The sequence below is a fragment of the Gnatocerus cornutus genome, chromosome 1, assembly GCF_029298725.1.
Source record: "Gnatocerus cornutus isolate USDA-ARS CGAHR chromosome 1, icGnaCorn1.1, whole genome shotgun sequence".
NCBI classification, from domain to species: Eukaryota; Metazoa; Arthropoda; class Insecta; order Coleoptera; family Tenebrionidae; genus Gnatocerus; species Gnatocerus cornutus.
The window spans coordinates 28521825-28549684 of record NC_142233.1 but is presented as its reverse complement, the minus strand read 5'-3'; the positions used below and the strand labels follow the sequence as shown (position 1 = coordinate 28549684).

Below are 27860 nucleotides of genomic sequence, written 5' to 3'. Positions count from 1 at the left end.
TTGCCAAGGTATGAGCAATGTGATTGGCGTTGCTATGTTGCAAATGGGATTTGCAGTAACGCAAGTCGCACTTGAAATCGACCCCTAAGTCTTTTTAATGATGCATACAATAAAAAAATCGATTTAAGAATTTTTGAGTTATATGGAAAATAGCACATAAAAACGCATTAAAAAAATTTTGAACATGAGATAAGTTTTCAAAATTATCATGGGAAGCAGCGTTTTCGGTCTATAGAAATGACCGATTAAAGACTTGCAATAACAACAGTCACTACAGTTCATAAATTTAATTACAATTTATTTATCAGTATAATTTTTCTATACAGACACTTTTAAAAGCCTATTCAAATCAGGAAATACACAACTATTCCCATATATTTGTCTATTAAAATAAAATAAATAGTCATCAATTGATCTAGCTACAGAAACTTTTCTGCGAAATGTAAATAAATACATTTAATTCTTTCATCATAAAGACTCTGATTTCCCATTTTAATCTCAAGAGAATCTTTAAAACCATCGGCGCTTTCCGCGCTTTCCATCAAATCCGGGGCTTCACTCGAATCACACAAAGCAATTTTTAATAAAAACAAACACAAAATTAATCCATATTTTCCTTGTTCCTTCCAGTGTTCTATTAATTCCTGATAAGAAAATGCAATGTTGGGATCACATCCAAGTTCTTTTAAAAACTCGATCAAACTGGAATGGTATGCTTGCAGGACAAAGTCGAAGTTCTTCAAAGCATATTTATCACCACAACAGTAAAAAAAATAAGACAGATCTATGATTGGAGATGCAACTCGCACGAGTTGGAAGTCCAAAAAGCACATCTCGGCCGGATTGGCTTTATCATTTCCCTAAAATCTCAGTCAACGCACCAATAAATAAGTGAAAAGACTTACCTCGTATTTAAACATGAAGTTGTTGTTCCAGCAATCACCATGGATGAGGCATGACAAATTGGAACTTCCATCAGTGAAATTAACCAAGATTTTTTCAAAGTTTTTTTCAAAACCTTCATATTTTTTGAGCGCAGCTGTTTGTTTATCCTTCATCAGGAGTTTCTTCAAGTTCTCGAACTCCTTGTAGAAAGTATCCATCATATTCATTTGGGTGATAAACCGCCCGAAGAGATCCGTCATACCCTTTGTAAGATTCTTGAAAATGTCTGGCTTTTTGTGTCGGAACGCAATCGACAAAGCGTGGTATCTCCCATAATTCTGGAATACCATAAGAATGTGTTGAAGATTCATCGCTTTCTGTCGATCGTGCAAATCAAAACCTTGCGTTTTCAAATTTTGTAGGATTACAGCTTCTTTGGTTAGCTCAGTGGAAAAACTGTAACACTTCGGGACATTAGTGAACGGTTTTTTCACACATCTTTCCTTCTGGAATTCTTCAAAAGCCGGGAAAATCTTGCTATAAAATAAAGTTTCTCTATCATACGCTTCTTTCACAGGCGTTTGTTTTCTCAGCTGATCACTCTTCTTCGCTGATTTTACAACCAATTCGTAGTCTTTTTTCGCTGTTTTAACTTTGAGGAAAGTCACTTCTCCTAAATAACCATCGCCTTTGACAGTATTGCCACTGACATCCAATTTGTAGTCGTTGATACTCAACGAAGTCATCATTTTTTCAATCCATGAATGGAGATCATCAACTGTTGCAGTCGTCATGATTGTTTTTCACCACAAATTGAAATCGCGACTGAATCAAAAGAAGAAAATTGATTCTTAAAAGAATTTTACTGTCCTTCATCTTCCTGCAATTAAAATGGTTGTATTGTTGTGGAAAAACAAATAAGCACATGTGCGAGCTAGATCTGTAATTAACCTAAATACTAAGTTTTTTTGGATAGTTGAGTTAGAAATTATACATTGGGGCATGTATTCAATGAGAGTTTTAATGATGCGGCTCTTGTTAATTATTTAAACACTGCCGCGTATTGTTGGATGTACCAAGTGTTATCAATTGAAAAATTACAGCGTCATTGTGGTCATTGCGGTTGATAATAACGATAAACGTAAGAAAAAATGTTGGATCACATGAGCATGTATTAATTGCCGAGTTAAAATTTATTTACCTTGAGGAATTCAGTGTAAACAGTTTAAAATTTAATTGTAATGTCATTTGGAATTTGGATCCTGTTAGTAACCATCTATTCCATCTGCGACAGTTTCAGGTTAATTATTTATTACATAATTTGCAAAGTCAGTTTTAACGTGGATAGTCAGCGCGACCAACCAATGTCAAATTTTAAGGCTTCTTTACGCGTCGTTTTTTTCGATAGATGCTTGTAAGAAATCGTGCCATCAAAAATTGAAAAAAACTTATAATACGTACCACTTGCAGAAAAAAAAAGAAAAATAAACAAGGACCAAGTAGAATAAAAGAATAATAGTGAGTTAGTTTGCAAATCGTTTTTCTTTTTTTTTTCTTTTTTCTATTTTTTTACTTTTTCTATTATTGCCCTCTTTATTACTTTTTAATTTATTACTTCAAACAGGGCTTTTGCAGTATTCATTTCTTCTTTGAATTAGAGAGATGTGTATAAAAGCGTGCCATCAAAAATTAGAAAAAAAGAGGTTTTATGAAATACCTACCAGCTGTAGAAAAAAAAACAGGCAGTTTGCTTATCTTTTTTTTTCCCTTTCTTTTTCTGTTTTTCATTCTGTCTATTTTTTTTTCGATCCTCCTTCTGCCTTTCTTTCTGCCTTTTCTTCTTTCATTCTTTCTTTCTTAGCTTTTTGATTTGTTATTTAAAAAAAACAAAAGAATATTTATTTTTATTGACTCAAAAGAGTAAAATTTTTGCAGTCTGTATTAGGTAGAAAAAAAAGAAAAAAACAAGCCAGTTTGCTTACCATTTTTTTCTTTTCTTTTTTTTTCTGTTTTTTATTCTGCTCATTTTTCTTTCTTTCAATGCTTCTTTATGTCTCTCTTCCTTTCTGCCTTTCTTTCTTTCTTTTTATTTTTCTTTTTTCTTTCTTAACTTTTTGATTTATTATTTCGAACAGAACTAAAGACTATTTTTATTGACTTAGAAGAGTAAACAATTAAGTATTTTTTATTAATTTAGAGAGATGGCGGAAGAAACAGAAATGGTTGTAAAAAATAGAAAGAAAAACTATAATTTTAAAATTTATTATTGTTTAAACTGTCAACAATTAAATACTGAATACACAAAAAAAATAGAATTTGACAAACCAATCTTACAACGCGCCTATCTCAGACATATGCCACAACAGTCCACGTATTCTTTTGTTGTAATCCTCCTCATTAAAGCCGACGTTTGCTAAAACATCAACAAACTCATCCATATCAAATCCATCCGTTAAATCCACAAGATCCTCTTTATTAGTAAGTTTCATCTTTAAAATTGCAAACGACATAATCATTCCAAATTTTGAGTACTTCTTCCAATGCTCCTTCAGCTTTGAGAAAGGAAAGAGTTTCTCAGGATCGCTACCTAATTCCTTCACAAAGGATGAAAAACTGTCGTAGTAAATTAGTAAATATTCGTTTAAGTTATCGAAGACTTTTTTCGAAGCTCCAGAGTACAAAAAGTACGAAAGGTCACAAACGGGACTACCCTCTTTCATCAGCTGCCAGTCAATTAAACGCATGTCCTTGGGCTTCCTACCGTCAGCAGTGTCCTACAAAATATTTGGCCACGTCAATTACAGTAATTCGCGGTTATGCAACAGTAAAGTGAGTGAAGGTCGTTCAAATGAAAGGATGTTGTGATAATTTATGTGCGCAGTTTTTACAACTCACTTCGTATTTAAACATCATGTTGTTGCTCCAACAGTCTCCATGCAAAATGGCCGGGCAATCTACTTCTTCGGTTATTAGATCGGTGTAGATTTTAACACTGTTTTCATCTGCGTACTTTTTATACTTTTTGATGATTTCGTCGTCTTCTCCTGGTATTAATGTGTTTTCTACTAGCTTACTGATCTCAATTAAATGTTTTGCGAAGAAACCAGCTTTCATGAACTCCTTGTAAACGTTGTGGAAGTTTTTCGTGATCTTCTTGTATTCTTCAGGTTTTTGGTCACGTAAAGCGAACGAGTAGCCATGCACCCTTCCGTAAGTCTTAAAAATTAGTTTTACGTGATCGTCATCCAAAATCAATGTCTTGTCAAAAATCTCAAACCCTGCCACTCTTAAATTCTCCAGAGCCAACATTTCTTCCTCTTCTTTTACAGAAACATGTAAACATTTTGGTACATACTCAACACTTTTCACTCCACGTTCTTTCTCAAAATTACAGTAAACTGGAAGGACGTCCATGTAAAAGTAAATTTCGTTTTGGAAACTCATTCTAATGGGAACGTTTTCTCGGACTTTTTGGTCAATAAACGCCGCTTTTATCACCATATCCACCTGTTTTTTGGTTTTCTCATCCGTCACCGTTACCATAAAAATTTCACCCAAATATCCTTCGCCTTTTTGGTTGGTCTTCACTTCAGTAATTACATGGTTTCGAATTCCTTGGTTTTCAGCTACGGTTTTGACCAGTGCCTTTATTGCGGGGCGAGCTTTCAATGCTTCCATTTTTTGAAGGAGAAAAACTGCTAACTGCACGGTTTTATTTTAAATGACTGTGAATGGGAAGCTTCTTATTTATAGCTTATCTAATGAAAATTAAATTGCTAAGTGGTCACGTGGTGCAGTATAATAGTATGGAATTGAAGTCTAATCTAATGTGCTTCGTTGCTAAATGATTTGAGATAAAATTTTGGAGATGATACATCAATTTTGGAAAATAATATAAAAAATTGCGAAATTTAAAAGATTTGGGAGTTTTCAATAATAGCTATTTATTTGAGAAGGATATTAAGTAATTCATAATGAACGAGGACGTTACTTGTTAACGTCCGAGTTTTTTATGAATTAGTTAATATCCGTAGTAAATACAAAGCTTTATCGAAACATGCACGAATGAGGTAATGCTACCACCCAACAGTTCTGCAAATTTCCAATTTTTGACTTAATTTTTGAACGCGTTGAAACAGCAAGAAAAGCATTTCCCAAGATATTTTATGTTACAATTAATATAAATAAATGAAAATCTTCAGATTTCGGTCTTCGGAGTTGCTTTAATTTTCGAAAATACATTGAATATTATGGATTAGGGACCACTATGCTATTATGAAACGGTAACTATGCTATTATGAAACAGTAACTATGTTATTATGAATTATTTCTATCATCTCTATTATGAAGTACTTTACATGTAAGCATAGAAACGTATTAGATACATCTTAATGTTCATGTTTCGATAAATAAATTTATACAAAACCTTCGATGACTATTTACACAAACTTCACACTAGTGTGAAATGAAAAGTCAAATCATAACAACCACGCAGGCATGATTTGATAAATACTAACAAATTTTGTCATCGCCGGATCTTTATATAATTAAAATATCTATTCTTTATCATTATCAGAAATTTTAGAAAACAGTTTAGTCATTTGGAATTTTGTACCGTCATTCCTTGATAAAATTTAATATCAATAATACCGCTCCAATAATAAATAGTAAATAATATATTTACTACACATAGCGGGTTTGCACAAATAATGACAATTAATAGGATAAGAATAATTAACGTATTGTGATTCGTAATGAAAGATTACATCAGTAATCAGAATTAGGTCAAGTAAAGTAATTAAAATCTAGTTTTCAATTATTACAATGGAAAATTAACTTTACAGTTTTAGTACACCGGAAGGATTGATCAAAATTTACAGCGAGTTACATTATTTTCTTAAAGAGATTTATCTCTTTTTTTCCAGTCATATTGAAATCAATTCTGCGATGTAATTATTTTTTTTGACTCTTGGTAAATGGGATAAAAGCATATCAAAGCTAGAAACTTAAATATGACAAAGTAAAGATAAAATACGGACAATAGATATTGTAAGAGAGATTATGGTAGCAATAGAAAGACGAATAGAAAATAAAGCAACTTAAGAAATAAAACGAGCAGTGTAAATAACAATAACAAGAACCGAAAAAGAAAATGAAAGAAGCAGAAAAAAAGACAAAAGAAAGAAAGTATGTAGAAAAGAGTAAATGGATAAAATCACAACTGAACTGGAATGAATAAATCAATTAGAGACAAATTCTTTAGTCATGGCAGATATGACGCAAAATATAAATGTAGGCTATTAGGTATAAAAAAACTCTATAATAAGAATAAGTGTCAGTGTTGTTTTGTAATATTTTTTAAATATTCAGCAATAAAAGAAAGTGTTCGATTTATTAGGTTTCAAGGTATTGTGTCAAAATATTTCCATCTATGATAAAGCAGACAGACTGTTTATTTTTTTATTACGAATGATGGAATAATGAGTATTGAGAATGAATAATGAGAACCAGTAACTAAAATTTTATATTCAGGGTGTTCAAAAAATAGCGGACCAACTCATAAGAACATCAAACTCTAAGACACTGTGAATTGGAAATGCTGTTTAAATTTTTATTTGAAGCTTGGTACGGGAGCAAAATAACTTTAAATATTGCGAAAAACGGCAACACTGTTCAGTTCTTTCGGTAATTATCAGGAGTATAATTTTGTGACCGCAGTAACACTTTGGTAGTTACAATTATTAATAAATCATGTAATTGGTTACCATGGGTTGCAATTAGCTTTGATAACACCTGACCAGTAAAAGTCACAATTTGTTCTCGACTGTTTCCTTCACATGTCGGTATATTCAGCAAAATTATACATCATTAGAGAAATAAACTCCTGTAGTTTGTGACACCCAAAAAATTTTTGACTTTTCTAAAAAAAAATGGTCATTGTCAGCCACTAGGCAACAATTAATTACTGAATTCTTGAAATGAAATGTTGCCAGATTAATTTTGCGCAGTTGAACTTAATTTTAAAAGTACAAAATAACGTTTTGTATCAACATTTAAGGCATTTAAAAACTGTAAGTATGTAAATGTCACCCAAAACATGAACTCTAGTAGAATTTTGTAAACCTTGAGTTCATTATAACGAAAAATTTGTGCCATAATTAGCGCCCCTTTAAGTGGCTGTAGATTTCCCACGAAGCACTCAATAATTGAAAAAAATTAATTTAGCTACTGGATACTATGTGAAGATTCACGTAGTGAATAGTTGGTCCGCCATTTTTTGAACACCCTGTAGGTATTGTACAAATTTAAAATTTGTAGATATGTGTTTGTATAATGAAGAGCCAAAATTTGATAAATATTATATTAGTAATTAATTAATACTTTTAACATGTTTATTAATCGTGCCCAATTACATAAATACAAACTTGACTAGACAAAAGAGACAAATTTTAGAAAATTTTATTTAGAGTCCATCTATTTTTCATAGTGAAATAATTGAAATCACATTAAAACCCAAAAAAGAATTCATTCATTGGCTCACATTGTTTTTACCTAAGTAGGTATCGAGAGATCAAATAAAAACTCATCCTCAGTTACCTTTGGAATTCCACAGCGTGTCTTTAATTGCCACTTTGATGGCTGCCCAATTTTGAGATTATAAGATGAAAACTGTCTTGAATTTAAACAATTGAAAGCAAAAGTCCGTGTTGTGATTAGTTTTTCATAAGAGAACTTTTTGTAATGTGAATCAAATATGACAGCGTTCTCAAAATCGATCATTAAAATTTGAGAACGTCAAATTATTTGACAGAAACAAAACACTGTTTCTTTAATAAAAGACATGACTTGAAATTTTAAAGCCAACTGAGGATGAGTGACTAAAACCGCACCCAAATAACTAGCTCGATCGTAACTTTTCACTCATTGACTGGATGTACGTACAAAACTAATTAAATCAGGCAGAATAAAGAATTTCATTCGATGGTGATGAAAAAAACTTGCAAAACAAAATAAATTGAACAATGCATTGGTTGGTAGGTATGGAGAAAACCGACACAAAATTCTCGTAACAGAAAAATAAAAACTACAGTTCTTGACTCTCGATATTTAAAGTACAGTACATTTTTCTCCAAAATTTGTTGACTAGTGTAATGATTGGGGACCATTTAATCTAAAAATATGGCAGCATTTGGTTGAGAAAAGGGCATTCCAATCTTGCACAGATTAAAAGTTTATGAGCACATTAAAAATGAATTATGAGCAGTAATAAAAAGCATTGTTTTCATTATTTAATTTCATATGGAATTTTTTGCTACAACTTTAATAAAATATTTATTTTAGAGATTTTGTTTTTGGTTTTTGAGATACCTACAGAATATTCGGAAAAAAATGGAATTACAGTACTTCATTAGAACATTTGGATTAATTAGAATTGATTAAAATCGAAAAGTAGAATAGACGCATCATGACGAGCTCCTCTAGAACGGATTTTCATTATTTGAAATGAGTGAGATTGTGGTGATCCACAAATCTACAGGATAACAGGATTAAAGACATTCATAATTTTTTTGACCTTAATTACTAAATTTACAACTCATCAGATTAACAAGACAACAACAATAATAATAAAAATCTAGAATAACTTACACGTTAAAGTTTACAAAATTTTACTGTACATTTTACCAAACATCCGTGATAATTTTATCAATCACATCAAATCACAGTTTGCACTATTAACAACATTCCCTCTAAACATCCAATACTGACTCATCCTATTTCTTGTTTACCAGCCCCGATAAGGTAAAAACAATTACAATGCATCCACTTCTGCCATATGATGAAGAAGGTCTTTGATTCTCCTCCTGTACCCGTCTTCATCAAACCTTTGCTTCGCAATAACGTCAGGAAAGTCTTCAATATTGATGCCATCCGTAAGATCAACAATATCTTCTTGATCGGTCAACTTCATTCTTAAGATTGAAAGAGACATAATCATCCCGAATCGGGAATATTTTCTCCAGTGTTCTTTCAGAGCTGAGAACGGGAATAATTTTTCGGGATCACTTCCCAACAATTTTACGTGTTTTGAAAAACTGTCGTAATAAATCTGCAAGTATTCGTTCAAATTGTCGAAAATTTTCTTCGATGCTCCGGAGTATAGACAGTAGGAGAGATCGCACACGGGGCTGCCAACCTTGATGAGCTGCCAGTCTATTAAACGCATGTCCATTGGTCTCCTTCCGTGAGGGGAATTCTACAAAAATAATAATTAATCTCGGATGTACGTCATCTGAAAATAAATATTGCATAATAGGTACAATGTGTCAAGGATAACAGCCAAAGTTACTGAGTGACTTTTAATTACTGTTTGATCATTGTATTATAGATAATTATTTAAGAATTACATACTTCGTATTTAAACAACATGTTGTTGCTCCAGCAATCTCCGTGCAAAATCGCCGGGTAATCTAAATTTGTCGTGACGGAATCGATGAAAATGTCCGAAATACTTTTGCCAGTGTATTTGTCGAATTTGTCTATAATCGCATCGTCTTCTCCTGGAATAAAATACCCACAAATTGTTTTACTTAGATCCGCTAAATGACTTGGGAAATACTCTTTTGTGGTAAACTCTTCATAAACATTGTAGAGTCCCTTTGTGATCCGGGCATATTCCTCCGGTTTTTGATCACGCAGTACGTATGAATAACCATGAACTCTTCCGTAATTTTGAAAAATCAGTTTTACATGGTCTTCGTCCAAAATCAATTTTTTGTCGAAAATCTCAAATCCATCTTCTTTTAAATTCTCTAAGATTAACATTTCTCTCTCTTCTTCCAACGAGACTTTCAAACATTTGGGCACAAATCTGGTACTTTCGGTAATTCCATGTTCTTTTTCCAGTTTCATAAACGCAGGTAGGACGTTGATATAAAAATTAATTTCATTTTGAAAGGACATTCGGATGGGGACTATATCTCTGACTTTTTCGTCAATAAAAGCGGCTTTCACTACCAGATCTAGTTGCTTTCCGTTTTTGTCCTTGACAGTGACCATGAAAATCTGGCCAAGGTATCCTTCACCTTTTTGGTTCGTTCTCACATCACTTATTACGCAATTGTTAATTCCATTCTCTTCGGAAACACTTTGTATTAACGAGAGGAGCTCAGGACGGGCTTTTAATGCTTCCATGTTTAACGCACTTATGCGCAATATTCAAACTCGCACTTATTTATAGCCGGATGAATGAAACGAAACACGTGGAGAGAGAGCACATAATATCAGTGTGATTACAGTAATGTGGTTACATCGTTCAAATACCATTCATAATAGTGGGCATGACGCACGATATAAATGTAGGTTACTGGGTGAAAATGAAGACAATCTGTAGACACCTACTATAATTTGTCAGTTTTATTTTGTTAAATTTTTTATCCAAAATTAACTTGAAAATTGACTTTTTCCCACACTTATGAACTGTTTTAACTAACATTTTTTTCACTGGTAAATTATTTATTTTTTTTAAACTGAGACAGCAATTTAAAAAACGAAACGTTGCCAACTTCCTTCATTTACAAAGAGCTGTAATGGATTTTTTTTCCGGTACTATTTTAAAATCACCCTGTATTGTAGAGTGTAAGGACGCAAATTATTCACGACAAAAATCAGTTATTCTCGAGATCGTACATCGAGAGAATAAGATTTTTGAAGTGAATAATTTGTCCTTACCCTCGAATGTAATACTAGATTTTATCCAAAGGCTCTTATGGTTGCAATTAAGGCATTAAAAGAACAGAAGTGACAGCGGTGATAAATTTTTAGCGTTTAGAAAGCCATGCTTGCATTGTTGTCATGGACATGTGGCATAATTTTCTTTAAAGTGTTTAGAGAGTAAAAGAGTACTTTATTTGTCTAAAATGAGTGAATAAAGTACTACTTGCTTAGTGCATTTTGGATAAAGTTAGTTTATTTCACTGTTACAAAAAAAAACGTTTTATTGATATCACGAGAGGCACTTTTTTAATTTTGAATAATTTGAGCTTGTAATAATAGTGCATAAAACGTTGGATTTGTATCTATTAGACACATTTTATGCACTTTACTCTGGCAAGTTACTACTGTATTTTACTGTGGTTATTTACTTCAGTATTTTAATCATTTAAGAGCGGTCTTTTATCATTACGGGAGAACCTTTTTGTTTCCGGAACTATAACACTGGTCTGCAACAAAATTCTCTCTCAAATATAAATATGATAAATATGAAGGGTTTAGGGTGCTAATTATAGATTTTCTTGTATTTTTTGCTATCACGTATTAAACTGTTTAATCATCGCTCTGATGATTGTAGCATTGGTATCGAAACGTGCGTCAGCATTTTTTGATGAAATTTGGTGTTTGGGAATAAATTGTATTTTTATAATTTTTGTCAACATCTAGATTTGATCCAATAAATTTTTTTGTACATTATATAAGCTTTCCATTTTTACACTAGGGTATTTCAGGGTTTTTTAGTGCTTTTTATTTTTATTGAAGTATTTACGAAAAATGGATTCTTTTTTTATTGAGCGAGTTTATTAAACTATAACAATTAAGATCTTCTTATTTAGGTTTTGTTTTTGTGTACATAATTTGAGTTTGGGTGCTGAGAACCTGAGAACTTGTTAGGTTTCCTGATAGTGGCCAAGGCAACTTGCGCAATTTTACACCTTAAATGGGTTTTTACAAATTGTTGCGCAAGATTGTATACATCAATAATAAATTGTTGCATATTTATACTTATAAATTGTTAAAGTTATAATTTAGGGATTTTTTTAGAAACCAAGTCCACAAGTTAATGAGAACTTGGAAAAATTACGTCTTTTCTTCTATATTTAGAATATCATTGTCATTAGTTCAAACACAAATATTTATATATGAAATAAAACTTTGCTTTTCTACATTCATGATTTTGAACATTTGTCAACTGACAAATTATTTTACAATAATATGTAAATGTAACCGTAAATAAATTAAAACTATGTATAACTTTGCAGAGATAAAAAAAGTCATTTTAATAGTTATTTACAGTCCCGTGTGTTAACTTATATTTTTCACCGCGAAATCAATTCGAAGCATGACGGCGTAGCGAAATTTATAAATGTCAGATGTAACAGTTTTCACGAATTTTCACGAAGCAATTATACTGGCAGAAGTATATAAATACCTACTTGTAACAATTTCAACAAATTTATTTTTATTAGTCAGTTATGTACTTAGTTCTAGTTCCTATGTAGGCAGAAAAATTTGTAAATGACACTCAAGTGCCAATTAAAATAACCTCAAAGGTTAAATTACATGGTACTTTAAAGATGATTGATAGAAAAATAACTTTATAAGTCAAATTTTCTTAAATTTAAACCTGTTGTAAATATTTGTCTCCTACAAAGCGTCTATTTGCACCAAGTGATGCAGTAAATCTCTCATTCTCCTTCCAAAACCTTCTTTATTAAATCCTTGGCAAGCAACGGCGCCGGTACCTTCTTCCATTGAAATCACATCTTTAAAATCGATCACATCTCCATTTTCAGTAAAATTCGTTTTAATGATAGGTAGAGACATAATGAAACCAAATTTCGCATACTTCTGCCAGTGCTCTTTGAGGGCTGAAAATGGAAACAGTTTCTTGGGATCACCACCAAGCTGTCTCACACAAGACGAAAAGCTGTCATAGTACACTCTTAGATAGTCTCCCAAATTATCAAAGATATCTTTCGGTGCTCCGGAATAAAGACAGTAAGATAAATCGCAGACAGGGCTGCCAACTTTCATGAGTTCCCAGTTTACCACACGCAGATCTATGGGTTTCATCCCCTGGAAAATGCACATTAAATTATTATTATTATTTTAATCGTATTATACTCAACCTCATATTTAAGCAAGATGTTGTTGCTCCAAGAGTCCCCGTGCAAAATTGCTGAAAAATCCACATTTTCCGTCACAACATCTTCGAACATTTTTCTTAACTCCACTTTGCCGGCATACTTTCCAAGTTTTTGAATGATTTCGTCGTCTTGCCCCGGGATCAAATCACACTGTACCATTTCAATGATCTGTGTAGAGAACGCAAGAAACTTTTCGTTTTTGGCAAAGTCTTGAAAAACGTTGTAAATTCCGTTCGTGACATGGGCATATTCTTCCAGATTTTGCTCTCGCAGTACGAAGGAGTACCCATGAATCCGACCGTAATTTTTAAAAATCAAGCTCAAATGATCGTCGTCTAATGATAATTTTCTGTTATAAGCGTGAAAGCACTTTAATTGTTCCAAAATCAGAATTTGTGCTTCATCTTCAAACGATACTTTCAAACACTTTGGTGCAAATTCTAGACTCTGTATCCCGTGTTTTCGCTCTAGGTTTTCAAAAGAAGGTTTTACGTCCATGTAAAAACCGATTTCGTTTTGCAGTGGTACTTTTTCTCCAGTTGCAGCTGTCTTAATCACTATATTAAGTTGGTTATCGCATTGTTCGTCTGTGATGGTAAGCGTGAAGATGTCTTCAAAATATCCTCCACCTCTTTGAGTAGTCTTAGCATCACTAATTATGTAGTTGGTGATACAGTTTTCTTCGGACACAGATTTTATTAACGAAAGAATTTCCGCACGTGATTTTATTTCTTCCATGTTTACCAGATTTCACGCACTGCTGATAATAACCACAATGAATGCTTTGAGAAATGTTTGTATTTATATTTATAGCCCCGAAATGGAGAGATGACGTATGCATCTATATGTATATCTATAATATACTTATAATTACTATTTTCCGCTAACAATATTCATAATGCAAATTAATGAACAGAAAAGCCTAATTGGGGCTCAGGTGTATGCATAATGTTATGTGACTAATAGTTTAGAAAAATTGAGGAAAATTGTTTCTTAGAAAGTGCGGAATTTAAAATTTTTGTTGCTTGAGGGGAAAAGGTCCTTTTTTCATTGTAATTATGGTTTATATATTAAAAATTTTCATTGAAGGTTGACACAAAGTCAAGATTTTGCATAATTGTGCAAACAAACAACGCTACTCTATAATTAAAAAATTAATTCATTTGGAGCACAGTACCCACTTGCAAAAGCAAACAAAATTCTTAACAAATGACAAATTATGGAATGTACGAGAACTTTGTAGCAGTACCTTTTGTACCCACGCTTTTTTTTTCTAAAAATCTGGTAGGAAAACCATTGCACAAGTTCTAGAAACTTTTGAATTGTGTATATGGCATTCTAAGAATATTAATTTAAAATCACCATCGTGTCTAAGAACCAGTTTAATTGGTACCTTAGGAGCCCATTCTTGGAGTTTTACAGGCTATTAAGTTGTCAGATTTAATAATAGAATCAAAGAAAATAAAAACAGAAATTTGAGTGCTAAAAATGAATTGCAAATATAATTATTGTTTATTTTTTAGTGAAAATTTTTCTATCAATTCTCACAAAGCATCTATGTCAGACAAATGATACAAAAGCTCTTTTACTCTAATCTTAAACCCATCTTCATTAAATTTCCTAAGACGATCCTTTTTGTGAAAATTTTCATCACTCAGATCTTCCTGATCTTCAGTGTGAGTAAACTTCCCTTTTAATTCAAGTAGACTCATAACCAGTGCAAAAGCAGCGTACTTTTTCCAATGTTCCTTCAAAACATTAAATGGGAAAACCGTTTCAGGATCACTCCCTAGGTCTTTCAAAACTGTAGAAAAGCTGTCGTAATAAATCTTCAAGTAGCTGTCCAATTTTGCAAATTGATTTTTGGAAGCTGCGGAGTATAAACAATACGCCAAATCGCAAGCTGGACTTCCCACTTTAACCAATTGCATGTCCAACAGGCGCATGTCCACAAGCTTCTTACCGCCGTTATTTTCCTAAAACAATATTTAACATTAATGATTCAAAGAAAATGAACAAACCTCGTATTTAAATAACATGTTGTTGCTCCAACAGTCGCCGTGTAAAATGGTGGTGTAGTCATCGAGCTCCGTCACAGTTTTCCGGAACTCTTCAATGATACCTTCACCAAGATATTTCTTATATTTATTTATCACTTCATCATCTTCACCGGGAGTAAGAGATTTTTCAATTAAAACATGAAATGACTTCAAGACCCTTGTAAAAACCCCAGAGGGGTTAACTAAGAATTCGTCATACATGTTATAGATTTTGTCAGAAATTCGAGCATAATCCTCCGGTTGCTGATCTTTGAAAGTAAACATGTAGGCATGAAAACGAGCGTATGTTCGAAAAATTAAACTGATATGTTGATCGTCTAAGATTCTCATTCTGTCAAACGCTTTAAAATTTGATTCTTTTAAGTTTTCGAGACATAGAATTTCGTTGCCATTTTCGACATTCACTTTATAGCATTTGGGAAAAAATTCGGTGTGTGAAATTCCATGATCCGTTTCAATTCGTCGAAATTCTGGTTCGATTTTCGTGTAAAAGTAGATTTCGTTTAAGAAGCATTCTCTTATTGATATTGCGCTGCGAATTGTTTCGTCCGTGAATGCGCTTTTTATCACCAGCTGTAATTTTTTATCACTTAAATGATCGGTAAGTGTGATCATAAATATTTGGCTCAAAAGTCCTTCTCCCTTTTTGTTAGTTTTTACATCAGTTATGGCACATTGTTGTAGTCCTTGGTCTTCACCAACACTTTTCACAAAGGTGATTATTTCAGGACGATTTTCAAGCACTTCCATTATTGAAAAATATACTGAGTGATAAAGATAAAGAGAATGAATAAGTGTGAAATGTGATGCCAAGGACACGTAAAATCTTATCTATTTTATCTAAAAAGGATAGATTAAGCGATTATCAAAAGTTACATGATAAATTGATTAAAAAGAGCAACTCACGTTTAGACAACAAAACTTTTATCTTCTCCAGATACGATGACACAACAAACTTCGATTCGAGGACCGTGATTAGTAATATTCTGTAAAATATGTTAAAGCATTTTTACAATATAATTGATATCATAAGATCAGCGACAAGAAGTTGTATTGCCTGACCAAATTAAATCTAATAACACAAAGTGATGTGCACCAACAAATTTCACATGCGCAGGCGCACAATTCAGCAGTTCGCTGCTTTTGGATGTGTCAGTGGCGTCGTATATCACGCGGAGTCTGAACAATTAACACAAGTTTGATGTTTCATGCTTTGTTTAGTCGCTTTTAATAACGATATGGTCAAATCAGAAGTAAAAAATGCAATCAGAATAATTATTATCACTTTAACGCTAATAAGAGTAACAACTTTGTAAAATTTTCCACTCTACGGCTCCATTAGAGCTGGATAGATTATAAAAACAGAGGCTGTGTCGGAGCAACTGGTAAATAAATTGTATATGATAGAATGTTACTTTGAAGTTTTTGCATAACAGAATTCAGAAGCTACGATTTTCAAATAAATAGAAGGTGTCTTTAATGTTTAATTGATTTAATAATTTTTTTACACATTGTTTCACAAAGCATCTATTTCTGACAAATGGCACAGAAGTTCTTTTACCCGTTTCTTGTACTCATCTTCATTAAACTTCATGTTGGCAATACTATGTTCGTCATAGTTATCTTCCCTGTTGTCAGTTAGATCTAGCAGATCTTCGGCGTTAGTGCACTTTATTTTTAAAATCATTAGGCTCATAGTCAATACAAATGGAGCATATTTTTTCCAATGTGCCTGTAGAACATGAAAAGGGAAAACTTTGTCAGGGTCACTTCCTAGGTTCTTCAAAAGGGTTGAAAAGCTTTCGTAATAAATCTTCAAGTACTTGTCCAAATTGTCGAATAAAGCTTTAGAAGCTCCTGAGTAGAAACAATATCCCAAATCACAAGCAGGGCTTCCAACTTTCACGAGCTGCATGTCTATTAGACGCATGTCGATAGGTTTTTTATTGCCATTCTTTGTCTGCAAAAAAAATTGTGTAATTATCAGTCAATTACTATGTCGAAAAATAAACAAACCTCGTATTTAAATAACATGTTGTTGCTCCAACAGTCTCCATGTAATAACGTTGAGTATTCATCTAGTTCCGTCACGGATTTGTGGAATTTGTTAACTATACCATCACCAAGATATTTTTTATATTTGCTGATTATCTCGTCATCGTCACCAGGAGTAAGATATTTTTCAACTAAAACATTGAATGACTTCAAGTACGTATTGAAACCTCCACTTGGATTGTTAACAAATTCTTCATAAATGTTGTACATTTTGCCAACTGTCTGACCATATTCCTCTGCTTTTTGGTCTTTAAAAGCAAACATGTAGGCGTGAAAACGTCCATATATTTGAAAAATTAAACTTATATGTTCATCGTCCAACAACTTTTTCTTATCGAAAATCTCAAATTTTAACTCTTTCAGATTGTCCAAACACAATGTTTCTTTTTGGATTTCCGAAGTCACTTTATAACATTTCGGAAAAAAATCAGTGTGTGAAATTCCATGATCTGTTTCAATTTTTCGGAATTCACGCTCGACTTGGGTGTAAAAATAGATTTCGTTTAAAAAACTTTTTCGAATTGGTACAGATCTTCGAATTTTCTCGTCCGAAAATGCACTTTTAATTACCAGATTTAAATTTTTGTCGCTGGTCTTGTCTTTCAATGTGACCATGAAGATTTGTCCTAAATATCCTTCGCCCTTTTCGTTAGTTTTTACATCAGTAATGTCATATTTCTGGAGGCCTTGTTCTTCTGCAACACTGTTCACAAATGCGATTACTTCAGGGCGACTTGCGAGCACATCCATGGTTAAAAGTGTAGTGAAACACTGAGGTTAAAAATGTTATGATTGTCATAAATAATACGTTAAAACTTATCTTAAAAGAATTATCCTTGTGATAAGAGATGATAAAAGTACTGATAATTTCTCAATATCAAGTTCAAGAATCGAAAGATAATGACGAGCTTATTGGGATCTTTATGCAAATAGTTTGAATTGGAAACCAGATAATGGAAAATGCTTTTAGTTAAATACATTTTTAGTCAAAATACTTCATGCTTTGTTAACTACAGATTTTTAGAGCAGTCCTTAGGAATTAATTAATATTATCATAACAAGGTCATCATATTGTTGGAACAAAAAAATTTCTTCAGGTACGAGTTGTAAAGTAACCCAGAAGGTATAAGGCTATATAGCAGCAGTAAAATTATCCCATTGTGTAAAAGTTAACTTGTCTACAATAGAAAACATCCCAGAGTTGTAAACCATCTGGTTGTACCGCAGCCCTTACTTTGGTCACTTCGACGAGTCCCGGCTTAATAATATTTGAAAATTATGGAAACATGTGCATCAAACTTGGACAAAGAGATTATTATTAATTCTAGATTACCCACATTTCTATTGTTTTTCTTAAAGAATGTAATAAATGGTAAATTAAGCACCGCAGATAAATCCAAATTTTATGATTCCTAAAATATTTTAAGCCGGTTCTGGTTAGTTCAGGCAAACCATGATTTATTGTTGGGACACACGCTTGCCGATAAGGGTACAAAAGAGATGATAATTGACGGTCAAAATTTTTATTAGTGCAATATAGCCTTATACCTTCTGGGTTACTTTATTATCATGAGAGTATTGAGTATTCATCTACTTCCATCATAGCTTTTTGGAGTTCGTCAACTATCCTATTCTCAAAATATTTTTGATATTTCCTGATAATCTCGTTATTGTCACCAGGAGAGGGTATTTTTTAACTAAAACACTGAATGACTTCAAGTACGGTTTGAAACCTCCATTTGGATTGATCACAAATTCTTCATACATGTTGAATAGATATTTTGTCTGTAGCTTGACCATATTCCTCTAGTTTTTTCTCTTTGAAAACAAACATGTTGGCGTGAAAACGTCTATAGGTTTGAAAAATTAAACTTAAATGTTCATCGTCCAACAACCTTTTCTCATCGAGAACCTAGACATAGCGTCTCTTTTTGGATTTCCGAATTTACTTTATAACATTTGGAAAAAAATTCAGTGTGTGAATTCCATACTCACAGAGACACTCTACAGGGTGTCTCAGAACTCGTGACCTCGAGAAAAAAGGCTTATAAAGGCAACAATTCTGAACCAAAATTTCGAAACAAAAATGTTCTAGGTCAAAAAATAATTAAGACAAAAAAGCGGTAGCCACTCCGGAAGCTGAACAGAATTTGAAGATCGGTAACTATACACACATACTATCGTCCATTGGTCAGGTGAATAGTACACTCTCGTTGCCTAGAAAATTTTACTCCATCTCTAGAATAAGCTTCCGGGATTGGTTGTTAATTTTTTATCCTTTCTCGATTACTATTAAACTTAGGCAATTTTTGTTTTAAAATTTACCGTCTGTATTGCTGCCGGCACTCTTCCTTGCTCTCTGGGTCATGAGTTCTCGGACACCCTGTATTTTTCGGAGTTCAGACTAGATTTGGGTGTAAAAGTAAATTTCGTTTAAAAAACTTTTACTAATTGAAACAGATGTTCGAATTTTTTCGTCAGAAAAAGCACTTTTAATTACCAGATTTAGGTTTTTGTCAATGAACTTGTCTTGATCTTGATCCTTAGCAACACTGTTCACAAATGCGATAGTTCAGGACGATTTTCGAGCACATCCATCGTTAAAATTGTGTAGTGGAACATTGAAAGGTTAAAAAAATTATAACCGCCATAAAGTATATGTAGAATTTTAACTGGATAGAAGCCATAAAGTACTGATAATACCTCCATATCTAGTTCCAATATTGAAGGTTAATGACGAGCTCTTCATGCAATTACATATTTTGAATTTGAAAGGGTTTTAGGTAAATATTTTATCATGTATCTATTGAATTTCAGAGCAGTTATAACGGATGTTATATCAAGTACTTACCAAATATGTTTTAATTTTAGACTCTCATTAAAATTAAAAATCATTAATGTGGCAGTTACTTAAGCTCTACATTGGAACAATAAAAGTTTGCTATCTTTTCAAGTACTATAATTAACTTTGCGAAAGTTAATAAATCAAAAGCAATTTTGTGCGACTGATAAATTGATAAGATTTGCCAATAAACACTTCTAAAAATTGACGCCGCGCCAATGCTGTCTTACCTTAAATTTTGGTCCCACATTGTGCAACTTTAAGTAACTCAGTTAAACATTGAAAATTCTTATCTAGGAAAAAAAAGTGCATTTGAAATTTCAGGTTCGGATCTTATCATTTTAGTTCCAATTAAATACATCATATGGAAACTTACTTTCAGTTTGATAAGTAAACATTATTTTGAAAAAAAATTACGTGTTAAAAGTTGGTATGTTTTAATGTTACAAACCTCTATAACACATCAATACCTGATAAGTGATAAAGCAGTTCTTTTATTCTAATATTAAATTTTTCTTCGTCAAATTTCATGTTTGCAATATCATTTTCGTCTATTTCGTCGACGATTCCATCCGTCAAATCCTTATAATCGTCTTGGTCAGAACACCTAGCTTTTATAATTACAAAACTTATGATCATTTCAACAGCTGCGTCCTACTTCTTCCAATGCTGTTTTAGTATATGATAAGGGAAAACCATCTCGGGATCGCTCCCCAAAAATCTTAAACATGTGGCGAAGCTTTTGTAGTAAATCTGCAGATACTTATCCAAGTTGTCAAATAAAGTTTTATTAGCTCCTGAATAGAAACAATAGGCTAAATTACATGCAGGGCTTCCTACTTTTCCAAGTTGCATATCTAAAAGACGCATGTCGACAAGTTTTTTATTGCCACCTTTTGTCTGCAAAAAATGTTAACAACTTCAATAATAAATTAAAATAAACAAACCTCGTATTTAAACAACATGTTTGTTGCTCCAATAGTCTACATGCAAGATGGTAGAATATTCATCGATTTCCGTCACAGCTTTTCGAAAAGCTTCCACAATCCCGTCGCCACAATACTTTTGATATTAGCTTATTACCTCGTCGTCTTTGCCGTGTGTAAGCATTTTCTCACACAAAATATTGAATGATTTTAAGCACACCTTAAAATCCCCCTCCGGATTGTCAATAATATATTCAAGAATTGTTGGGAAAATTCGCAATGTCTATAATGAGTTATTATAGACATTGCGAATTTTCCCAACAATTCTTGAATATTTTTCAGACGCTTGATCTTTAAACGCGAAACTGTAAGCATGAAAACGCCCGTACGTTTGAAAAATGAACTCAACGTGTTCATCGTCTAAAATTTTCCTCTTATCGTATCCTTCAAAATTTAGCTTCTTCAAATTTTCCAGACACAAAACTTCTTTAAGATTTTCATCATTTGTTTTATAGCACTTTGGGAAGAAGTTGATTAGTTCACTTCCACTTCTGTGCAGAAATAAATTTCGTTTAAAAAACATGATCTCAGTTTTACGTAGTTTCTAATTTTCTCGTCTGTGAAGGCACTTTTAATGAGCCCATTTAGCGTTTTGTCACTGGAATTATCTTTCAGAGAGACCATAAATATTTGGCCCAAGTGGCCTGCACCTTTTTCGTTCGTTTTCACATCGACGATGGTACTTTGTTGCATTCCTTGTTCTTTGATGACAGTTTTCACAAAGGCGATTAGCTCAGGGTGATTTTGTAGCGCCTCCATCATCAATCTCTATTTTGATCGACTTTACCTGATTGGATTTGCGGATGAACTGTCAGGTATCTCTCGATCTTCTCGATAAATTGTGTGCTCTCTCATGTGATGTTGTTAATTGAATAGAATTGATAACTGATAAAATGAACAATAAATTCACGTCGTTTTATTTTACTCAAAAAACAATGTAAGTTTTTTTTACAACTTAGCTTTATACGTTTTTAGCAAGTCTTGTAGTTTCCTTCGTAATATCTTCCCACTTGGATTTTTTGGAATTTCCTTAATAAAGATGACTCCTCCTCGAAGTCTTTTATGAGGCGACACTTTGTCTGGAAAAGAAATTGCCATTATTCGGCAAACTTTGATATGCTACTAACTGGCTAAAAATTCCTGAACCTCTTTCTCAGAAATTTTTGCTTTTGGTTGACAGACAATAAACGCCAATGGTAGTTCTCCAGCTTCTTCATCCGGAACGCCTACAACTGCAGCATCTTTGATCTTCGGATTTGTGAGAAGAATGGCTTCTAATTCTGCCGGCGCCACCTTTGTTAAATTAAAGACTATAAAGCTCGTCTTGTTTCCAAACACTCACTTGAAATCCTTTGTATTTGATTAACTCTTTTAATCTCCCAACAATAAAGAAGTACTCATCGTTATCATAATAGCCTAAATCTCCAGTCAACAACCAACCATCCGATGTAAACGTGTTTTTGGTTGCTTGTTCATCTCCGTAGTACCCCTTCATGACGGTTGGTCCTTTTACACAGATTTCTCCAACCTGATTTGGCCCTAGAGACTTTCCGGTTTCTGGATCTCGAATTTTACACAAAACGTATGGAACTGGTTTACCAGCTGAACCATTTTTTTCGGCATCAAGAGGAATTCCAGTCACCGATAAAGTGGTTTCGCTTAAACCATAACCCTGGCGAATGCTCGGTACCTTCAATCTTCACAAATTATTGTAACACGTTTGTGTTGAAAATTGTGTTCTTACCTCTTTTTTAACAGCTCTTCTGTCTCTTTGCTCAAAGGAGCTGCTCCACAACCCACGCCCTTAACACTAGATAAATCGTAGGAACTAACTAAAGGGCTTTTAGCCAAAAGTACGGCCAGTGGAGGTACAAGAGTCAGACCGGTTATTTTGTATTTTTCGATGGAACTCAAAAACAGTTTTTCTTCGAAGCGTTTGATCACTACAATTTTGACTTGTGTGTAAATGGCGCTAAGACCCACAAAGAGACCATAAGCGTGGAAAAATGGGAGAAAACCCAAAGTGGATCGTCCTTCATCTTGTGGCGTTAGCCGATGGTCGCTAAAATTGTACAATTATTTCGATATATTCTCTCTGCTTTACTTACTCAGCATGCATGAATCGAATTAGCACATTTCTTTGAGTTATCATCACACCTTTTGGTAGTCCTGTGGTACCAGAAGAATACATAATAAAAGCCATCTGATTATCCAAATTGAGTTCAGGAAAACGAAATGTGTACAACGGTTCAGATCCCACAGATTTATTAACGAACGATATTAGTGAATTATTTTCAACATTTGGACTATTAATTATCAAAATGTTTTTAATAAAATTCAGCCGCCGTTTTAAGTCCAAAAACTTCGAATAAACTTGTTTGGAACAGAATACTAGTTGGGGCTTGGATATTTTTAGGGCATGTATCATTTCAGATTTGGTGTAATTGTGGTTAAGAGGAGCAACCGGAGCTCCAAGGAACAAAGCCGCTATCACTGGTATGAAAAATTCAACAGAATTTTCACTGCAAATTGTAACGACTGTGGTTTCGTTGTAACCAAATTTTCTCAGGCTTTCGGCCAAGGAACACGTTCTTGAGAGAATTTCTTTGTAGGAGATGGATTGCCCGCTTTGGGCGTCAACCTGAAATAAATAAAATGTTAATTGTAGGTAACGTCCTTGCTTGTTAGATGAAAATTTACATACCAGTGCTTCATTATCAGTACAATTGTCTCTTAATCGGTCATAGATAAGTTTTCCTACTGACCCATCGGGAAGGGGACGTAAAGGTGGCATCCCTTTAATAACATGAGTGTTGTCTTCGACCACCATTGTGAAAAATGTAGCACAAACTGCGTTCAACGCATGACACTAACAGCAGACATCTACAGTTTGAAGGAGACTTTATGTTGACCTTTCTGTTAAGTGGGGATACACTGAGGATAAGTAAACGTATTTGAAAACATCTTGCTGATAACAAGTTTATTTGTTTTTATTTGTTAAGTAAATAGAAAATATTTTTCGTTTTTTTTTAAGATCACATTACTGTACTACTTTTCTTTATAGGTACTTTACAAGTTTTAGTTTGTATCTACCTGTTTATTTCTCGAAGAAAATTATAATTTTTGAGATAGTTTTTCATAACAGATAGTGGAAGATTGATAAATTCAGTCGTATTCACCTAATAAAGAAATCAAAACCACATTTAAATGAGTTTTGTAATTAGATAAGTTGGAAAAATCTATTGTTTTGATTTGTGTATGTTTGTTATTTTTTATGTTCCAGTTTAAAAACTATTTTTAAATTATACAGGGACGCCCAAAACTCGTGGCCCTGAGCAAACAGGCACAAACAAATAATATTACGAAAATTTTAAAAAGAATTTATTTTAAAGCTCATCAAGGTAAAACGAAAATACGGTAGCCAATTTTGATAGCTGAACAGAAAATGATCATGGGTATTGCAAAAGGTTTCTTATAATAAGATATGAACACAAAAAACACTATTATCCATTTGTCAGACTAACATACAATATTGTTGCCTAGGAAATTAAAATAGCTCTTTATTGCACCGACATTTTCTTTTTCGGGCTCTCACTTTTTCATTCTTTTGCTTTTAAATTCGCCTTTTGTATTGTCGTTGGCACTTCTTCTTTGGGTCACGAGTTCTCAGCCAATCTGTATAATACAAAAATAAACAATTTAAAAGACAACAAATAATACAGATAATAACGATTCTATCAACAACTATATTCTGTACTATATTTAATAGCCTGTTGAAGTTTGTAACTGTGGTTTTGATTGAATAAGTTTCGTAATAATATGTATTAAGGAAATTTCAAAATACTTTAAATTTTTACCACAAAAAAGTGACTTAACCGAATTAAATTAGAGATCAATTTATACAAAAATTTATGCATTTATTTCGAAGTACGAGTACCCTTGAAATAGCCAAATTGCAATTTGGTGACATTTGGAAGTTTTAATAGGCAATTGATAATCTGATAATGGAGTTATTTGTGGTTTCACGACATATTTAATGACACTATTGAATTTCTCATGAAATGCTATGGACGTCGAAATTTATACATCACCATCATCATCATCAGCATCATCATGACGAATAAATTATGAGCATACTTTTCTCTACGAAAACTTGCTCTAGTTTGCTTGAATTTTAAGGCAATAGAAAAAACAGGTTCTTATTTTTAAGACTGCGAAAATTCCTCCAAGACCTGTTCCAAAATCACAAATTTATCATGGTTTTGGCAATTTTACAACTCTTGGATTGTAGCAGAAGATATAAAAAGAAGCAATGGACAACATTCATGTAAACACTATCATTTTATATCAAAAATTATTTAAGTACATGCTAAAAACCAACAATTTTATTACTTGCGTTACTTCAACTTTCGATTACAACTTAGCTTTATACGTTTTTAACATCTCATGTAGTTTTCTTCTCAACATCTTCCCACTTGCATTTTTGGGAATCTCTTTTATAAAAATGACCCCTCCTCGGAGCTTTTTTGGAGACGACACTTTATCTAAAAACGAAATTGATATTTTTCAGCTCATCAAAATGGGCAACGGACCGGCTAAAAATTCTTGAATCTCTTTTTCAGTGATTTTTGCATGTGGCTGTGCGACAATGAACGCCAATGGTAGTTCCCCAGCTTCTTCATCCGGCACGCCAATAACCGCAGCATCTTTGATCTTCGGATTCGTGAGAAGAATGGCTTCTAATTCTGCAGGTGCAACCTTTATCAAAATTAGAAAATTTGATCAATTTCATTTCTACTCACTTGAAATCCCTTGTATTTAATTAACTCTTTTAGCCGACCAACAATAAAGAAGTACTCTTCGTCATTATAATAAGCTAAATCTCCGGTTAACAACCAACCGTCTGACGTGAACGCGTTCTTGGTGGCTTCTTCATCTCCATAATAACCTTTCATTACCGCCGGTCCTTTCACGCAAAATTCTCCAACTTGATTTGGTCCAAGAGACTTTCCTGTTTCTGGGTCTCGTATTTTACACAAAATGTAAGGAAGAACTTTACCAGTAGAACCATTTCTTTCTTCATTAAGAGGAATTCCGGTTACTGTCAACGTGGTTTCGCTTAAACCATAGCCTTGGCGAACGCTGGGTATCTTTAATCTTCAGATTGTTACAGCGCATCCATACTAAGGATTGTCTTACCTTTGTTTCAACAGCTCTTCTGTTTCTTTGCTTAAAGGAGCTGCTCCACAACTCACCACCTTGATACTAGATAGGTCGTAAGAACTAACCAAAGGACTTTTAGCGAGAAATATAGCCAATGGAGGTACCAGTGGAAGACCCGTTATTTTATATTTCTCTATACATCTCAAAAATAAGTTTTCTTCAAATCGCTTGATTACTATAGTTTTGACTAGTTTATAAATGTAGCTAAGGCCCACAAATAGACCATAAGCGTGGAAAAATGGAAGAAAACCTAAATAATATCCTTTTACGTTTTGAGGAATCAGACGAGGGTCGCTGAAATTTAAAAGATACTTTCACATATTTGCAATAATTTACTTACTCTGCATGCATGAATCGAATTAAGACATTCCTTTGTGTTATCATTACACCTTTCGGTAGTCCTGTGGTACCAGAAGAGTACATAATAAAAGCCACTTGGTTATCCAGATCAATGTCAGGGAGACGAAATGAGTATAAAGGTCTACTTCTAGACATAGTTTTAGCAACGAAAGATGCCATTGAATTATTTTCAGCGTCTGGACTATCAATTATCAAAACTTGTTTAATGAAATTTAGTCGCATTTTCAGGTCCAACAACTTTGGATAAACTTGTTTGGAACAGAAAACTATCTGTGGCTTTGATATTTTCAAAGCGTGTATCATTTCGGCTTGAGTGAAATTGTGATTAATGGGTGCAATGGGAGCACCAAGAAACAAAGCCGCGATTACCGGCACGAAAAATTCAACAGAATTTTCACTGCAAATGGTAATGACAGTGGTTTTGTTGTATCCACGTTTTCTTAAACTTTCAGCCAAGGAACACGTTCTTGAAAGAAGTTGTCTGTAGGTGATGGAGTGTCCGCTTTGTGCATCAAGCTAAAAAGTGTGTTAAGCGCCAGCAGTTTTAAAAAGAAATTAATATTGAAATGCTTTCTTGTACTTACCAGGGCTTCATCTTCAAAGCAGTTGGCTCTTAATCGGTCATAAATATATTTTCCCACTGATACATCAGGAATAGGGTATAAGGCTGGCATTCCTTTAATAACATAAGTGTTGTCTTCTGTCACCATTTTGCACACCACAATAACAATAGAATGCCTAAAGACGGGGCAGAACCTATTCGGTGTTGACCTTTTGGTTAAGTGGGGAAAACGTACTGAGGATAAATAAACGAATTTTATTATAATATATTAATGTTATGACGCTGATAAGAATACACAGAGTGTTCCTAAATTTTTGTACGACTACCTTATGGTAAAAAGTATTTTTTTAAACAATTAAGTTAACGCGTTTTAAATCTATTGCAGATTTCTGGAATTGAAGGTGTGAAATAAAAGAAATAACTTCCTAATTGTAAAATTAAATGGGCTTCCGGTATATTTGTTCTTATGTAGTGTATAGTATGTTATCGATAAATGTTAACTACGTGTTATTATAAATGTGATATAATTTGTTGTGCACGAGAAAACTTTAAGTTACTATTTTCACGATCTAAATAAAATTTTACAATTAACTGTTTATGGCAATTTCAAGATTGATAAGTTTGGTAACAAATTAGGATTGATAAGTTTGTAAATTAAGGAAATTCGGGATATGTTAATCCGGATTTTCAACAACAAAAACGCGAAAAACAATCCACTTTGTTCTCGAGATAATTTGTTATAACTTTACATAACGTTAGATTCAAGTTATTAGTTTAAAATTTGGCATTATAATAATAATAATATGCAAAATTGTATTTTTCAAGGTACTTGTGGGTGGTAATTTATGTACACTAAATAATAAAAACAGTAATTTTAAATTCCCTTATACAAAAGTAAACATACATTTTACCTTTAAAAGATAACACCTGAGGCCTACATGGTCTGAAGAATATTTAAATAAATAA

The 27860-nt window shown here is 33.1% G+C and overlaps 8 protein-coding genes and 1 pseudogene across 8 annotated transcripts; all 9 read right to left on the bottom strand.

The window, feature by feature from the left end:
- Window positions 1-272: 272 nt before the first annotated feature.
- On the bottom strand, window positions 273-1699 carry LOC148181308 (uncharacterized). The gene is made up of 2 exons (XM_088041216.1): window positions 906-1699; window positions 273-860 (listed from the first exon to the last, which is right to left on the bottom strand). Exons 1-2 carry the CDS (start codon window positions 1677-1679, stop codon window positions 420-422), a joined length of 1215 nt encoding a protein of 404 aa, XP_087897342.1. The 5' UTR covers window positions 1680-1699; the 3' UTR covers window positions 273-419.
- A 1432-nt stretch (window positions 1700-3131) lies between these two features.
- LOC148181307 (uncharacterized) lies at window positions 3132-5377 on the bottom strand. The gene is made up of 3 exons (XM_088036459.1): window positions 5312-5377; window positions 3781-4587; window positions 3132-3659 (listed from the first exon to the last, which is right to left on the bottom strand). The coding sequence occupies exons 2-3, from the start codon at window positions 4561-4563 to the stop codon at window positions 3216-3218; spliced, it is 1227 nt and encodes a 408-aa protein (XP_087892585.1). The 5' UTR covers window positions 4564-4587; window positions 5312-5377; the 3' UTR covers window positions 3132-3215.
- Window positions 5378-8161: 2784 nt separating this feature from the next.
- On the bottom strand, window positions 8162-10104 carry LOC148181306 (uncharacterized). Its single transcript, XM_088049802.1, has 2 exons — window positions 9295-10104; window positions 8162-9139 (listed from the first exon to the last, which is right to left on the bottom strand). Exons 1-2 carry the CDS (start codon window positions 10075-10077, stop codon window positions 8696-8698), a joined length of 1227 nt encoding a protein of 408 aa, XP_087905928.1. The 5' UTR covers window positions 10078-10104; the 3' UTR covers window positions 8162-8695.
- Window positions 10105-11957: 1853 nt separating this feature from the next.
- On the bottom strand, window positions 11958-13604 carry LOC148181305 (uncharacterized). Its single transcript, XM_088045024.1, has 2 exons — window positions 12789-13604; window positions 11958-12735 (listed from the first exon to the last, which is right to left on the bottom strand). Exons 1-2 carry the CDS (start codon window positions 13542-13544, stop codon window positions 12304-12306), a joined length of 1188 nt encoding a protein of 395 aa, XP_087901150.1. The 5' UTR covers window positions 13545-13604; the 3' UTR covers window positions 11958-12303.
- Window positions 13605-14350: 746 nt separating this feature from the next.
- On the bottom strand, window positions 14351-15918 carry LOC148181304 (uncharacterized). Its single transcript, XM_088048991.1, has 3 exons — window positions 15773-15918; window positions 14828-15706; window positions 14351-14782 (listed from the first exon to the last, which is right to left on the bottom strand). The coding sequence occupies exons 2-3, from the start codon at window positions 15614-15616 to the stop codon at window positions 14351-14353; spliced, it is 1221 nt and encodes a 406-aa protein (XP_087905117.1). The 5' UTR covers window positions 15617-15706; window positions 15773-15918.
- Window positions 15919-16337: 419 nt separating this feature from the next.
- LOC148181303 (uncharacterized) lies at window positions 16338-19543 on the bottom strand. The gene is made up of 3 exons (XM_088041210.1): window positions 19422-19543; window positions 16883-17692; window positions 16338-16826 (listed from the first exon to the last, which is right to left on the bottom strand). Exons 2-3 carry the CDS (start codon window positions 17669-17671, stop codon window positions 16383-16385), a joined length of 1233 nt encoding a protein of 410 aa, XP_087897336.1. The 5' UTR covers window positions 17672-17692; window positions 19422-19543; the 3' UTR covers window positions 16338-16382.
- Window positions 19544-20284: 741 nt separating this feature from the next.
- LOC148181302 (uncharacterized) lies at window positions 20285-21557 on the bottom strand (annotated as a pseudogene).
- Window positions 21558-21650: 93 nt separating this feature from the next.
- Window positions 21651-23665, bottom strand: LOC148181301 (luciferin 4-monooxygenase-like). The gene is made up of 6 exons (XM_088043198.1): window positions 23454-23665; window positions 22858-23390; window positions 22494-22811; window positions 22092-22446; window positions 21877-22042; window positions 21651-21828 (listed from the first exon to the last, which is right to left on the bottom strand). The coding sequence occupies exons 1-6, from the start codon at window positions 23577-23579 to the stop codon at window positions 21698-21700; spliced, it is 1629 nt and encodes a 542-aa protein (XP_087899324.1). The 5' UTR covers window positions 23580-23665; the 3' UTR covers window positions 21651-21697.
- A 1497-nt stretch (window positions 23666-25162) lies between these two features.
- LOC148181300 (luciferin 4-monooxygenase-like) lies at window positions 25163-27126 on the bottom strand. Its single transcript, XM_088043189.1, has 6 exons — window positions 26917-27126; window positions 26313-26848; window positions 25949-26266; window positions 25552-25906; window positions 25342-25507; window positions 25163-25293 (listed from the first exon to the last, which is right to left on the bottom strand). The coding sequence occupies exons 1-6, from the start codon at window positions 27040-27042 to the stop codon at window positions 25163-25165; spliced, it is 1632 nt and encodes a 543-aa protein (XP_087899315.1). The 5' UTR covers window positions 27043-27126.
- Window positions 27127-27860: the final 734 nt, after the last annotated feature.

Excerpts from the sequence above, each read along its gene's own strand:
- LOC148181308 (XM_088041216.1), bottom strand. The coding sequence starts at position 1,679 with ATGACGACTGCAACAGTTGATGATCTCCATTCATGGATTGAAAAAATG. Across the intron at positions 861-905 it reads ACTTCATGTTTAAATACGAG|GGAAATGATAAAGCCAATCC; the intron begins GTAAGTCTTTTC and ends CTGAGATTTTAG.
- LOC148181307 (XM_088036459.1), bottom strand. The coding sequence starts at position 4,563 with ATGGAAGCATTGAAAGCTCGCCCCGCAATAAAGGCACTGGTCAAAACC. Across the intron at positions 3,660-3,780 it reads ACATGATGTTTAAATACGAA|GACACTGCTGACGGTAGGAA; the intron begins GTGAGTTGTAAA and ends AATATTTTGTAG.
- LOC148181306 (XM_088049802.1), bottom strand. The coding sequence starts at position 10,077 with ATGGAAGCATTAAAAGCCCGTCCTGAGCTCCTCTCGTTAATACAAAGT. Across the intron at positions 9,140-9,294 it reads ACATGTTGTTTAAATACGAA|AATTCCCCTCACGGAAGGAG; the intron begins GTATGTAATTCT and ends TTATTTTTGTAG.
- LOC148181305 (XM_088045024.1), bottom strand. The coding sequence starts at position 13,544 with ATGGAAGAAATAAAATCACGTGCGGAAATTCTTTCGTTAATAAAATCT. Across the intron at positions 12,736-12,788 it reads ACATCTTGCTTAAATATGAG|GGGATGAAACCCATAGATCT; the intron begins GTTGAGTATAAT and ends TGCATTTTCCAG.
- LOC148181304 (XM_088048991.1), bottom strand. The coding sequence starts at position 15,616 with ATGGAAGTGCTTGAAAATCGTCCTGAAATAATCACCTTTGTGAAAAGT. Across the intron at positions 14,783-14,827 it reads ACATGTTATTTAAATACGAG|GAAAATAACGGCGGTAAGAA; the intron begins GTTTGTTCATTT and ends ATATTGTTTTAG.
- LOC148181303 (XM_088041210.1), bottom strand. The coding sequence starts at position 17,671 with ATGGATGTGCTCGCAAGTCGCCCTGAAGTAATCGCATTTGTGAACAGT. Across the intron at positions 16,827-16,882 it reads ACATGTTATTTAAATACGAG|ACAAAGAATGGCAATAAAAA; the intron begins GTTTGTTTATTT and ends TTTTTTTTGCAG.
- LOC148181301 (XM_088043198.1), bottom strand. The coding sequence starts at position 23,579 with ATGGTGGTCGAAGACAACACTCATGTTATTAAAGGGATGCCACCTTTA. Across the intron at positions 22,447-22,493 it reads GAAGAGCTGTTAAAAAAGAG|ATTGAAGGTACCGAGCATTC; the intron begins GTAAGAACACAA and ends TAATTTGTGAAG. Across the intron at positions 22,043-22,091 it reads TCAAATACAAAGGATTTCAA|GTGGCGCCGGCAGAATTAGA; the intron begins GTGAGTGTTTGG and ends AATTTAACAAAG.
- LOC148181300 (XM_088043189.1), bottom strand. The coding sequence starts at position 27,042 with ATGGTGACAGAAGACAACACTTATGTTATTAAAGGAATGCCAGCCTTA. Across the intron at positions 26,849-26,916 it reads GCTTTGAAGATGAAGCCCTG|CTTGATGCACAAAGCGGACA; the intron begins GTAAGTACAAGA and ends CACACTTTTTAG. Across the intron at positions 25,294-25,341 it reads GATTCAAGAATTTTTAGCCG|ATAAAGTGTCGTCTCCAAAA; the intron begins GTCCGTTGCCCA and ends TTTCGTTTTTAG.